Source organism: Spathaspora passalidarum (genome assembly GCF_000223485.1).
Source record: "Spathaspora passalidarum NRRL Y-27907 unplaced genomic scaffold SPAPAscaffold_8, whole genome shotgun sequence".
Taxonomy (NCBI): Eukaryota; Fungi; Ascomycota; class Pichiomycetes; order Serinales; family Debaryomycetaceae; genus Spathaspora; species Spathaspora passalidarum.
In genome coordinates this window covers 204695-218439 of record NW_006767432.1, presented here as the reverse complement: position 1 = coordinate 218439, position 13745 = coordinate 204695, and the positions used below count along the sequence as shown (strand labels likewise).

The following is a 13745-nucleotide window of genomic DNA, read 5'->3' as shown; positions in this document are numbered from 1 at the left end:
AAAGAACCAAGATAAAGATGTCACTTACCGAAGAAGAATATCTTCAGCTTGAAAAGGAGATCAATTTGGACGATATTGATTTCTCCGATTTAGAAGAGAAATACGAAGTCGACACCGGGTTAGACAACTATGTTGTTGTTGACGGTGCCCCAATCGCACCAGAAGCCAAGGTCCCAGTTTTGATCAAGGTGTTGAAAAAGTTGTTCAGCACTGTTGGCGAAGTCGTTGAAGGCGACGACGGGATCTACATGCCTTTAGAAGGCGGTAAGTCCAAGGGTTACTTGTTTGTTCAATTCAAGACCAGTGAAATGGCCGATGCTGCTATCCGTCAATTGCATGGCAAGAAATTGGATCAAAAACACAGACTTTTAGTTAACAAGTTGAGCGATATTGAAAAGTTTGGTGCCGAAGGTGCTGTCCCATCCGAATTCAAGGAACCAGAAGTTGCCCCATTCCACAGTCACGGATACTTGAAGTCTTGGTTGCAAGACAAGCAAGGTAGAGACCAAATGGTGTTGCACTTTTCCGACAGTGTTGGTGTCTACTGGAACAAGAAGAAGCAAGACCCAGAACCAGTCATTGAACCAAGAAGAGCATTCACTTCCAAGTATGCCAAGTTCTCACCAAAAGGTACTTACTTATTCTCCATTCACCCTCAAGGTATTCAATCATGGGGTGGTGAAGATTTCAAGAGCATTCATAGATATATCCACAACCAAGTCAGATTAATTGATTTCTCCCCTAACGAAAAGTATATGGTTACTTTATCCCCAGTTCCAATCACTTTACCTGACCGTATTTCCGACAGGGCTTCATTCCCATTTGGTCCTGAATCTCAGGGCCACAAGTTGGTTATCTGGAACTTGGCCACTGGTGAACCAGCCAAGACTTTTGCCTTGCCACCTCATTTGGAAGGCCAAAAGGAAATGCCATGGCCTTTAGTCAAATGGTCCCACGACGACAAGTACTGTGCTCGTCAAGGGCCAGATGCCTTGGCTATTTACGAAACCCCAAGTTTCCAATTATTGGACAAGAAGTTGGTCAAGATTGAAGGTATCCAAGATTTCGAATGGGCTCCAGCCGGTGTTCCATTGCACAACAGCAAGACTCCCGGTGGTGAATACGTGTTGAGTTACTGGACACCAGAAAGCACCAATCAAACCGCCAGAGTTTCCTTGATGCAAGTTCCTTCCAAGGAAGTGTTGAGAACCATCAACTTGTTCCAAGTCAGTGGATGTAAAATGCACTGGCAAAATGAAGGTAAGTTGTTGTGTGTCAAGGTTGATCGTCATACTAAATCCGGTAAGACCGTTTTCTCCAACTTGGAATTCTTTAGAACCAGTGAACGTGATATCCCGGTTGAGAAGCTTGAATTGAAGGAAGTGGTTATTAACTTCTCTTGGGAACCTAAGTCAGAAAGATTTGTTACCATTTCTAGATTGGATGACGGTAATCCAAATCCAGCCATTCCAAAGAATACCATTTCTTTCTACGCTGTTGAATCAGCCAAAGGTGGCAAAGCCCGTGTTTTCAAGAACTACAAGAAGATTGAAAACAAGCATTCCAACAGTGTGTACTGGTCTCCAAAGGGTAGATATGTTGTTGTTGCTACCATTTCTAGATCTTCTGGTGAATTGGAATTCTTTGATGTTTCGTTTGACGATGAAAACAAGAAGAATCCTGCCAATGTTAAATTGTTGAACACCACCAAGTTCTCGGGTATGACCAACTTGAGTTGGGATCCATCTGGAAGATTTGTTGCTGCTTGGTCTTCATCATGGTTGCATTCTATTGAAAACGGTTACAGACTTTATGAATTCACCGGTAGTTTATTGAGAGAACAAACCATTGATCAGTTTAGAGAATTTATCTGGAGACCAAGACCAGAATCCTTATTGACATCTGGTGATAAGAAGAAGGTCAGAGCCAACTTGAAGGATCTTAGTGCTCAATTCGAAGTTGACGATGCCATGGAGGCCGATGCTGCTCTCAAGGAAGCCATTTTGGCCCGTAAACAAGCCTTGGAAGAATGGAGAAAGTACAGAGCTAAGCATTTGGGTAAGAAGGTGCAAACCAATGAAGTTCAAGCCGAGATTATCGAAGAAATCAAGGAAGAAATCATTGAAGAAAAGGAAGAAATTGTCGAGTAGTTTTATCTGTGTATTAATAGTCTATGTACAAGCATTAATTCTAGTTTTAAGCGGCAGCCTTGGTTTTTAATTGTAAACCATGCCAGTTCTTGATTTCGTCTTTTAAGGTTTCATTGACTAACCTATGTTGTTTGATCATGGGGATTCCCTTGAACTTTTGGCTTTCAATCAAGATAGCAAACATAGAACCACATCCACCTGAAACGTCCTTGACTTCCAAGTTTGAAGGTGTGAATTCTTTTTCTAAAATACCGTAAATCTTGGATTCATATTCATCCATAGAATCAGGAGGAGTGGAGTAATGGCGGATAGTTTGTAATACTGAAGATCTGCTAGCAAGCAGTAATCTTGGAGTAACCAACTGTGCTTTGGGTATGAATGATCTTAACATTGCTTAGTAATACACGAGATAACAGTAATAGTTGGTTCAGATCTTGATGGTTAGGTGAAAAAATTGTACCTAGAGGGTAGTGTACTTTAGCCAAAAGTGGTACACCAAGCGTGTGAAGGCACACCGATCAGATGGGGAGGCGAAGCTGCACTTGTCGTATGCTGGAGATGCAGGCAGACCGGTGGGAGCATCCAGACAAAGCATTCCTCTCATTGCTCGTGACAACTCACGAAAGTTGCTGATTCGCTTTTGGATTTAAGCTGCAAATTCCAACTGGACAAATTTCCCTATGTAGTGATCTGTTGTGTGCAGGAATCAAACATACGCCCCCAACCGCAGTGAACACCCACTGCAGTAGATAAGCAAGCAGGTGGGCAAGCAAGTGGGCAAGCAAGAGAGCGAGCAGCTGAGCGAGCGGGGTATCTCGCTTCGCTTCGACTAGGCTATCGTATGCTATCTGATTAGCTTAATCCAGTCGAATTAACTATTAACTTTAAGCTGATTATAGTTTGTGTTGATTTTCGTGTTCGCGATTCGACCAAACGCAAAAATCCCCCCACTGGAAAAATGTGTTGATGAAAACCACCACCCCTTTTGAAATTACAACAAGTGGAAATTCTCACAGCTACACTTATTCTATTTGAATTGAAGGTACTTTGACTTGATTAATCCAATTGACTTGATCTACTTTTGTATTATTTGAAAATGAGGTAAGTAATTGATTGTTTACTCTTTCCTTTTTTTTGTGGTAGTGGTTCATACTAACACTCTCCCAGTGGTAAATTCGTTAGAGCTTCCAAATACCGTCATGTTTTCGGCCAAGCTGCCAAAAGAGAAGCATGTTACGAAAACTTGAAAATCACCAAAAACGCCTGGGATTCAAACATCATCCATACCAACGGTAAGTACCTCTCAGTCAACTGGGATATCTCTGGTGGTGGTGCCTTTGCAATCATCCCCTTGAACGAGGTCGGCAAGGCTCCAGACACCGTTCCTTTATTCAGAGGACACAAGGGCCCAGTTTTGGACACCGCGTTCAACCCATTTGACAAGCAACAAATTGTCAGTTGTTCTGATGATGGTAAGATCTTAGTATGGAACATCCCCGAAGATTATTCCTTCCACAAGTATGTTGACGCCGACGACAACATCAAGGACATCACTGAACCAGTCAAGGTCTTGTCTGGACATACCAGAAAAGTAGGACTTGTTGAATTCCATCCATGTGCCAAGAACATCCTTGCTTCTTCCTCGTTGGATTATACCGTCAAGATTTGGAACCTTGAAACCGGTAAAGATGTCATCACTTTAGAACACAAGGACTTGGTCGCATCATTTTCCTTCAACTATAACGGTTCTTTATTAGCCACTACTTCCAGAGACAAGAAGATTAGGGTTTGGGATATCAGATCAGGTAAGATCATCTCTGAAGGTCCAGGCCATAACGGTGCCAAGCCATCAAGAGTTTGCTGGTTAGGTAACACCGATCGTATCGTAACCACTGGTTTCTCGAGATTATCCGATCGTCAAGTTGGTATTTGGGACATTAATAATATCGACAAGGGACCAATCGACGGGTTCTTCAATGTTGATGCCAGTTCTGGGGTCCTTATTCCCTCATTCGACCCCGACACTTCAATTTTGTATATTGCCGGTAAAGGTGATGGTAATATCAGATACTATGAATATGAAAATGACAATTTGTTTGAACTTTCCCAATATGCTTCAACTGACCCACAAAGAGGATTTGCCATGATTCCAAAGCATTCAGTCAATGTCAAAGAAAATGAAATTGGCAGAGTGTTCAAGACCGTGTTAGATAACTCTATTGAACCAGTTTCTTTTATCGTCCCTAGAAGATCTGAATTGTTCCAAGCTGACATCTACCCAGATTGTCCTAGTGAACAGCCAGCATTAACTGCTGAAGAATGGTTGAGTGGTAAGGAAGTCAATGGTCCTTTATTGATGAGCATGGAGGCATTGTATGAAGGTACTGAACCAGAAATCCATGAATCTCAACCAGGTGTCAAGGTTGACGAAGCTAAAGAAGAAGCCGAACAAAAGAAGAAGGAAGAAGAAGAACAACAACAACAACAAGCTAAGGAATTATCGCCAAAACCAGCCACTCCCCAAGTCAAGGAAGATTCCGGTAGATCTACTCCTGCTCAAAATGTTGATGAATTATTGAAATCTTCCAGTGAAGTGAATAGTTTACTTAATAAGGTTGTTGATCAGTCCGATGACGAAGATGCTGCCGAGTATCACGAAGATAAGGATGAAAGCTGGGAAGAAGTTCCAAAGCAACAAGAAATTGCCAAGGAAATTCCAAGAGAAGAGCCAAAGGAAGTCAAGGAAGAGCCAAAGAAGGAAGAGCCAAAGAAGGAAGAACCAAAGAAGGAAGAGCCAAAGGTAGAAGCTAAGGAACAAGTTAAGGAAGAACCACCAAAGGAACAACCAAAGGAAGTCAAGGAAGAACCAAAGGCCGAAAAGAAGGAAGCTACTCCAGCCAGAGAAGCTTCAGCCACTCCATCCACCAAACCAACTTTAGCTTCTACAATTGAAAAATTGGCCAACTTAGTAGTAAGCTTAGAATCCCAAGTCACCAAATTAACTCAAGCTGGTTTAGAAAAAGATGAAAGATTAGCAAGCTTAGAAGCCAAGATTGAGCAATTATTAAAGAAGTAAATGTAACAAGACACTATATTGTATTTTTAGCTATAACAAAAATAAATAAACAAATTATTCTCTAATATCGTAAAACTTTTTAAATAACAATGCAATAAGATTTGAACTATCAAATACCGCCAGTCCTTCAAACATTTCAATTTTGGGCATGTTCTCATATTGAAGGGTTAAGATCTCATCCAAGGTGAGTGTCCCTGATGCGCCCGGTATGGCCACGGAACCATTAGCAGCTTCAATGGTGAACTTTCCAACTTCATGACAACTAAACAAGAAGTCTAACTTGGAAGATTTGCAATAATAACGAGTCATCAACCCACCAACATCAAGCAAAACTCGTTGTTCCATTAATCGTTTGGATGAATACTTGTAACTACCAAACCTAGGCAATCTATTCCGCTTTCTCAATTCACGATGGTAGAAATATTGTTTACTGAAAACAGGAATGATATTGAAAATCTTCTTATCCTTGGGCTTGGTTTGTAATTGCAAAAGCACATTCTCGATATGTTTATTGTAATCCTCCAATTGTTTACGAAGAAACCTCTCTTTATCTGCCAACTTACCCGCGGTGGCACGGATAACATGTAATTGTTGACGCCTTCTCTCCCTTTGTGTATCCTTCGTCTTGATATCAACAGCAATCTGGTTCAAGATCTCTTGGAATGAGTTACGTCTGCTGAGTTCTCCCATAGATTCAAGTTCCAAGATATGCGCCAACGCCATCTTCTTCAAGTCATGGTAGGTAATCTTGGTCAAATCACCAAGTGATGATTTATAGTATGGCCTCTTCTTCTCATTCAAATTCGACTCCTCAGCTTCTCTTCTCTCTGCAAGCACAATCTCTTTGAACTTGTGCTCGTCAGCAGGCTGGATCCCTGAAATCAACAACTCCAACAATTCATCACCAGGTTGGATCCGAATGATATACAAAATACACCTCTTCACCTGGGTAAACAAAGTCTTTGTCTTGGCATCAACCACGGAATCCTCATTAGTAGCTGGGTTAAGATTAAGCGTCAATGCACCAAGATCAGTCAAAAACATCATGTCGTGACTCGAATTAACCAAATTATCCAACTCATTAACCACCCGCAACAACTGATCATCAGTTCCTGGAACCATAGAATCGATATTCTGGGACACAATCTTCTCCAATGATATCATGGTGTTTATCTTCATTGTCAATTCAGGACGATCGCTAATAACAATATCCTCATACTCATTCAATTCATACTCCGCGTCAATATCTCGCACATTGATAACTTGACGAATTAAACTACGCACCGATTCAGTCGAGGATACAATATAATCATTCAATGGTTTAAGGAAATTATCCGAGAATGGCTTCATCGAGAACACTTGGAGCATGACCCGACTTAAATGGAGTAAATTACCTCGAGCACGTTTATTCTGAATCTTTGGATCAAATGGATCATTAGTGGAAATCCCGTAATTTTCAGGAATGTGCAATATCGATGCAAGGTAATGCTTAAAGAATACAACTCCAGCAACGGCCAAATGTTGTTGGTCAGTTCTGTCAGGGAACTGTGCTTGCGATAAATGGTAGGCTTGATTACATATAACCTTGACGTGAATTGGAATTCTGGAAATATTGGTTTCAAGCAATGTTAACAATGTAGTCGATGTTTCACGCAATCCCATAAGATTTTCAACAAACTTTGAAGAAACTTCAGCCTGTTTAATGGCTGCTTGAGGAGAAATGTGGCGTTCGCGACTTGAAGAACCATGAATCTTGATTTCATGCTCAATTAAGCTATTGTAAATAAGGGTAGGATCCGATTCAAAATCAATCTCATCATTCTCAACTAATCTAACGACAAATTTACCCATGATTAATTTCAAATGTTGCCTTTGTACTGATGAATTGTTAAATTGTAAGAAATAATCAATCCAGAAAGTCAACTGGGATTTGGTAATATCACTGATGTTCCTAGCTCTGTTAATATCACTTTCCATAAGGCTCAAGATAAATTTCATGAAAAAGAACTCTTCCCTTGATTTGGAGGCATTGTGAACAGGGAACAACTGAACAATATAATTTTGCAATTCCTTGACAAACTTGGTATCCTTCTCCTCATAAGATAACGTATTATACAATCTAACCATGTAATTGGGTCTAGTTTGCAAAAAGTAGAACAATGTTTGGTATAATTCAATTCTCTTTCTAGAGGCTTTATTCATCTTTTCCAAATTCTTAACATTGACAGCATTTGTAACCACATTAGTCGATTTCTTGAATTTATTAGGCTTGGAAAATTCTTCAATAGTGATTTTATTCTTATCCAATAATTTCAACTTGATATCCAAATGATCAATCTGATTTTCCAATTCTTCATTACGCTTTGACTTTTCGATAATCACATCCTTAGCTTCGGATAATTCCATCTCTTCTTCATAATCACGATCACTGGTTGATAACAAATGGGCGAATTTTCTAATCACAGTAAGTGAAGGATTCTTGGAAGAGATTAATGCCTGGTAGGCATTCTGGACAAATGCACGACGTAGAATAGCCTGGGCTTTGATGACAAGACCCACATTTCTTTCATAATATTTCTTTAATTGCTTATGTTCCTTTCTTACCAATTGACCACGGAAGATGGATTGTAAATGAATAAGGGAATCGACTTGTTGATAAGCATCATCTAATTTAATCTCCTTGGCAAATCGACATAACACACCACGGAAGAGTGTTTGTACAGGAAGAATCGAAGTATGCTCATACTTCTTCAATTCTAGTTTCTTCTCATTGAATTCCCTTCTCGAGTTCTTTCCTCTAACTATAGCATAGAGATAATTCAAATTCTCATCTTCAAACAATAAATTAATCAACACAGTGTTACACAATCTTGTTCTAGCAATGGCACCTCTTGCAATACTTTGGAACTCAATGATATTTTTCTTGTTGTTTCTGATTTTCGCATGTTTGTAGTTAATATCATCAATGACCAAGTTATGACGGATGATTGATTGGATGGTTATTATTGACTCCTCATCTATGTTGCAAGAATTGGACTTCCTTTGGGATAATAATCTACGAGCACCAGATTGAAGACCCACTATGGATGACAACATGTTGTTTTTGATCTCAATGGCCTTGCTGGTCTTATAATAGACCAAACTTGCTCGAACACGAGATTGTAATTTAACAATATTTGATTCTTCACGTTCCAATACTTTTCTAATATTGCTAGTATTCTTTCTAACAAGACTGCCTCGACATTGACCTTGGAAAGTGGTAATCTTGGTTGTGTCAACTTCAGGCTTCTTATTGTGAATAAACTTTCCTCTAATAATAGCTTGTAATTGTGTGATTTCAGGAGTGTAAACTCTTAATTCAACACGGTGTCTATGTATGGTCTTCAATCTAGCATGATTACCTCGAATTATAGAAAACAACATAGTGAATTCATCCTGATATGACTTCAACATAATCTTTTTGACAAACATGGAATATCTAAAATTGGCACCACGAGCCAAGGATTGGAATTTTATAATGTTGACGGAGTGGGTTTGAAGTTCTGGGGTATAATATTGGGACTTGGTATCGACTTCATAGCCCAGAGAGACTGGCTTTGGTTCTTCTTCAAATGTGTCTCTAATTGGAGAAAATGGCGCCTTCAATGGTTGAATGACTAGATGTTGTGGTGGTTCTTCTGGTTCTACTTCTGGTTCTTCCATTGGTTCTTCCACCGGTACCTCCACAGGCTCTTCTTCAATTTCTTCTTCCCTGAATGGATCAACAAGGACAGTTTGCTTAGGAGATGGTTTCTTTGTAAATACTGGATCTTGCCTTGGTGGTTCTTGACGGGTAGGCACCTTTGCTGGCGAAGTAATCTTATTCATATACGTATTGTCTTCTTCTTCCTTACCATTATCTGCACTGTCAAAATTAGGCAATGGCGCACCAATCAAGGCTCGATTGGCAATTCTTATATCATCATCTTCAAATTCTAGTTTTCCAACCACGCTTTCAATCTTGGGATAAGTTGGATCAGATATGTTCAATATATAACTCAACGCATGTAAGCAAAACCAAACCTTGGGGACATTTTTAGCATCATAAAGATCGGTCAATTCAAATCTGAATAAATCAGGAACATTCAAGAAATCCAACAAAGTAAAGAATCGGTTGATGTTTTCGGTGTGCTTGAATTGTAATTTTGAATCCTTAAGAAAGACATTTCGTTTGTTCGGTAATATGACATTGGCTAATTTTGCCAAATGGATCCCATTTCTAATGTATGAGATTAACGTGGCTGGTGATTGCTCAATGTCTTCTTGCAATACTTGAATTAACCACGACTTGATAGCTTGGATACGACATAAGTATTCATAGCCGGGGGAGTCACGAGAACAGTTGTTGGTTGGTGAGTTAAATACAGGACTTGAAGTTCTAGATTTGGAGGTTGGCTCTGGTTTTGGAGTTGATATTGGTTCATTCAATGGCTTAAGTGTAGGTTTAGATGTGGTAGCTGTATTGGATTTGAATTTGGACGGAGATTTGAGATTGTCTCTATAGTTTTTATTAGCCCAACTAGGAGTCAACTCATTATCGGAAACAGTAGAATTACGTTTAGTTGGGCTTGTTGTAGACCCATTGGATCCAACCGAACTAAACGGTGATATACTCAGGGGACTTTTAAATGATGATACAGTGACTGATGGAGACTCAAACCGTTCTCTTAGCAAGGCAGTTTTGGTGGGGCTGGTTGTGTTATCCTGGCCACGGATATTCAATTGTTTCGCTAAGACGTCAAGATCAGGGTTGTCTGTCAGTGTCTTCATTCCTCGTTTTATGGGTGATGAATTATGTTTTAGTGAAGGTTGCAAAGGGCTGGTGTTATCATTGTTTAAGGCATCCAAATACCTTGAGGCAATGTTTTTAACAGGACTACTCATTGTAACCAATGAGTAAATTGTAGGGGTATTATTTAGGCTAGTAAGAATTGACTAAGGAAAGCGGAAGAAGTTTCTTGTAATTCCCTTGAACATTTTTATGTATTTACAATTTTTAGGGCACCAGTGGATGTTATCAATTTTCCTAATTGGGAACAAGTGTAAACAGACCAACGATTGCGTTTACAACCAATTTCAGTGAACTAACACGTAGGGAAAAAACAAACATCACCATTCCCATTAGATACACGAGAACTTAGGGGTAGCAGCAGCCCCACCACCCCTCAGACGGGCGAATGCAATGTGTGCGTTGTCCAATCAACTGACACTTGGCAACAGGAAAAAACGATGCATGATATTAAATTAAGTATAAACAGAAGAAGGGGGGGGGGGAGGTGTAACGACATTGTCTCGATTACATAACGAGACACTATTAACAAGTTCATTAACATATTATAGATCTAAAATTACAATAATTACAATTCTTCCCTTTTCTGTCTTTCATATGCTTGTTCAAGAAATGCCATGGTTTGGAGATCCCTTTCTAGTCTGGATTCGGTTTCAGGAACTATTTGTTTTAATTCATCCAACTTTTCTAATGTGTCCAAGTACTTGGCCCGTAATTCTTCATAAGGTATATCCTTGTCTTCTATTTCAAAGTCAAATGACTCCTGGTTATTTATAACTTCTACTTCCTCGTCAATCTTGGCCAAGTATTCTGATACCCCCTGGTCGACTCGATCGACAAACTTCTCATACTCTGCTGCTGCCTGTTTGGGCAACTCTCTTTTTTGCGTTGTTGATTTGACAATCTCGTTCTCAAACTCTAACAATGTGTCTTTTAATTGTTGGTTGAGCTCCACATCAAATGGCTCTACCACTTCCTGTCGTTCAGGGAGGGCCAAAACTTCACTTATTGGTTTATCGTCAGCCACACCATCAACAATCAACGAATGACGGGCATCATCAAACACATTTAATAAGAACTCGTTTAATATTGTCGCCACTTGATTCTTCATAGGATCGTTCTCTTCTGTAGGTAGATGAAGATTCAATCTATCCATAGTGCTGATGTACAATTGGTTATACACATATCTAAGATCGTCTCTGGAAAGAGTAATCTTTCCGTCATCAGGAGATTGGTCCATATTTATCGAGTATAATGTGCTAAGAGCAGGTGGTGTGTAATCCTTGGTAGGTATTTTGGCAGCTTTTTAAATTGTTGTTGTTGTTGTTTATTGTTTTGGCTTTGGTGATTGTCGCACTATCTTTGCGACACTGACCCAGCCAATGTCGCGACAAAAACCACACATGAAATCCTTCAAATTGGAAGAGGAAAAAAACAGACAAGTAAAGGGAGAGTTCAACTGACCAACATCATCTTAACAATTATACTATTACACAATGTCAGAGGCATTTGGTGATGAATATTATCCAGCCTTTGCTCCTTTCTTGGGATTCGGTGGATGTGCCGCCGCCATGATATTATCATGTGCAGGTGCTGCCATTGGAACAGCCAAGTCCGGGATTGGTATTGCTGGTATTGGTACTTTTAAACCAGAACTTATTATGAAGTCATTGATCCCCGTGGTCATGTCCGGTATATTGTCAGTGTACGGATTAGTCGTGGCTGTTTTGATTGCTGGTGGATTGTCGCCAACCGAAAGATATTCCTTGTTTAATGGATTCATGCATTTAGCCTGTGGTTTAGCGGTTGGTTTCTCTTGTTTGGCTTCCGGCTATGCAATTGGGATTGTTGGTGATGAAGGGGTGAGACAATTCATGCACCAACCAAGATTATTTGTTGGTATCGTCTTGATTTTGATTTTCGCTGAAGTTTTGGGATTGTATGGCATGATTATTGCCTTAATCTTGAACACCAAGGGAAGTGGTTAATCTACCAATCGTCTTTTCCACGCCGTGTAAACCACTACATATAGTTGTACTTACAATAGAACTTTTTCTTTTTTTTTTATATATATATATAAAAATACACATAAACATTCTAATCAGTTTCCATCTTATCATCTTCTACTGGTTTATCTTCTAGCTTTGGTTCAGAATCAGCTACTTGTTGTCCAAAAGTAACATTACCAGAATCGTCAATGTATTGAGAAGAGTTTTCTTCCAAGTATTGTACTGATCTGTCAGAATCCAAAAACAACATGTATGCTCGTTTAATATCTTGTAATTCAACACTGGTGTTTCTCTTTTTAGCAGCAATTTGTTGAGAAACAGCAATTAAATTACTAGCATATCTTAGACTGGTTTCTTGTCCGATCTTAGTCAACAATGCAAGGGCATCACCAGTCAAGTCAACTTCTTCTTCGTTGGCTCTGATGGAAAGAATCGTCCTGATTTCATCTCCGCTGTATGAAGTAGTATGAACAATGATTGATCTATCCAATAAATCCATAGGCAATCCATGTGGAGATTTATAATTGGCGCCTCTAGTTCTAGTAATACCTCTATTGGTGGCCATAATCACAATGGGGGAGAATTCATCTTCCAACGCACGATTAATAAATGAAAAACATTCAATATCCAACATATGAACTTCGTCAATAAACAACACACCAGGAACAATTTCAGCTTTTCCTTCTTCTTTCCATTCAGCTACTTTAGTGTTGATTTGATCTCTAACTTCTTGTCTAATTTCACCAGTGTCCCCGGAAAACAAGGCCAAAAACCCCTGTTGTCTGGAATTTATAACGTCAATTTCGTGCAAGGAAACAGTGTGAACCACTTCTTTACGTTTTTGCAACTCACCTTCTGGACATTGCACAAATTTAGTTTCTGGTCCCATGGCATCATAATCCCTGGCTCTAGTGAATGATTTCCCTAACTTGGTAATTTTACCCAGGGCCTTGTCAATAGAGATAACATCCCCAGCCAAGACTTTCTCTTTTGTCAAACCTTCAATCATTTTATTACCCAATTCGTAAATGGTTTCCATATCAGTAGTCTTGATAGTCAACTTTCCTTGCTTGTGACCACCAGTAATGGAACGGTCAATTTGAATTTCGACAACTTCCCCTTCAATCATTTCGGTTTCTTCCTTGATTCTGACTCCAATAGACTTTCTAAATGCTTGGGTCAACAGTTCGGTCTTGCTCAATTCCAATGAAAAAATCTCAGATCCAGTAATAGCTGTGAATGGGACTTCAGCACCAAGATTCTGGCTCAATCCCATGGCAAGCGCAGTCTTACCGGTACTTGGAGGACCAGCCAAGAGAACTGCTCTTCCTGCAATCTTTCCGGCTTGAATCATCTTCAAAATGACACCCATAGCCTTACGGGCCTGTAATTGGCCAACCATACCTTGGTAACTTTCCTTGGGTTGTAAATTGTCATCGAGGCCCAACCCAGAGATATGGGAATGGGCGGCGATAAGTGAGAGACTGGACGCATCTTGCGTACTTGTGGACTTGGTGGTGATTGATGCCGACTGCATATTCCGTTAGTAATGTGTTATGATTGATAGTCAAGTACAATTGCACATACCATTTGTGTTTACTGCTATTAGTTTGTTGTTAGTAGGTTTTTCACCATTTGATGAGATTTCGCCTTTTTTTCCAACATGGTCAAAATGCGACATT

At 39.7% G+C, this 13745-nt stretch overlaps 7 protein-coding genes across 7 annotated transcripts; 3 read left to right on the top strand and 4 right to left on the bottom strand. All coding sequences in view use genetic code 12, as the record gives it.

Annotated features, from left to right (window-relative positions):
• Positions 1-8: 8 nt before the first annotated feature.
• Positions 9-2248, top strand: PRT1 (translation initiation factor eIF3 subunit b; the record flags this gene model as incomplete). Its single annotated transcript, XM_007377642.1, has 1 exon — positions 9-2248. The coding sequence occupies one exon, from the start codon at positions 18-20 to the stop codon at positions 2148-2150; it is 2133 nt and encodes a 710-aa protein (XP_007377704.1).
• Positions 2147-2554, bottom strand: SPAPADRAFT_63561 (uncharacterized protein; the record flags this gene model as incomplete). The annotated part of the gene is made up of 1 exon (XM_007377641.1): positions 2147-2554. The coding sequence occupies one exon, from the start codon at positions 2539-2541 to the stop codon at positions 2197-2199; it is 345 nt and encodes a 114-aa protein (XP_007377703.1).
• Positions 2555-3142: 588 nt separating this feature from the next.
• CRN1 (Crn1p) lies at positions 3143-6745 on the top strand (the record flags this gene model as incomplete). Its single annotated transcript, XM_007377640.1, has 2 exons — positions 3143-3251; positions 3318-6745. 2 exons carry the CDS (start codon positions 3247-3249, stop codon positions 5224-5226), a joined length of 1914 nt encoding a protein of 637 aa, XP_007377702.1.
• IQG1 (Iqg1p) lies at positions 5281-10149 on the bottom strand (the record flags this gene model as incomplete). Its single annotated transcript, XM_007377639.1, has 3 exons — positions 5281-8787; positions 8947-10084; positions 10118-10149. The coding sequence occupies 3 exons, from the start codon at positions 10147-10149 to the stop codon at positions 5281-5283; spliced, it is 4677 nt and encodes a 1558-aa protein (XP_007377701.1).
• A 347-nt stretch (positions 10150-10496) lies between these two features.
• Positions 10497-11339, bottom strand: SPAPADRAFT_63557 (MIND complex subunit; the record flags this gene model as incomplete). Its single annotated transcript, XM_007377638.1, has 1 exon — positions 10497-11339. The coding sequence occupies one exon, from the start codon at positions 11292-11294 to the stop codon at positions 10623-10625; it is 672 nt and encodes a 223-aa protein (XP_007377700.1).
• Positions 11340-11511: 172 nt separating this feature from the next.
• VMA11 (H(+)-transporting V0 sector ATPase subunit c') lies at positions 11512-12162 on the top strand (the record flags this gene model as incomplete). The annotated part of the gene is made up of 1 exon (XM_007377637.1): positions 11512-12162. The coding sequence occupies one exon, from the start codon at positions 11551-11553 to the stop codon at positions 12040-12042; it is 492 nt and encodes a 163-aa protein (XP_007377699.1).
• On the bottom strand, positions 12121-13670 carry RVB2 (RuvB family ATP-dependent DNA helicase reptin; the record flags this gene model as incomplete). The annotated part of the gene is made up of 2 exons (XM_007377636.1): positions 12121-13594; positions 13651-13670. The coding sequence occupies 2 exons, from the start codon at positions 13651-13653 to the stop codon at positions 12152-12154; spliced, it is 1446 nt and encodes a 481-aa protein (XP_007377698.1).
• Between the last annotated feature and the right edge of the window lie 75 nt (positions 13671-13745).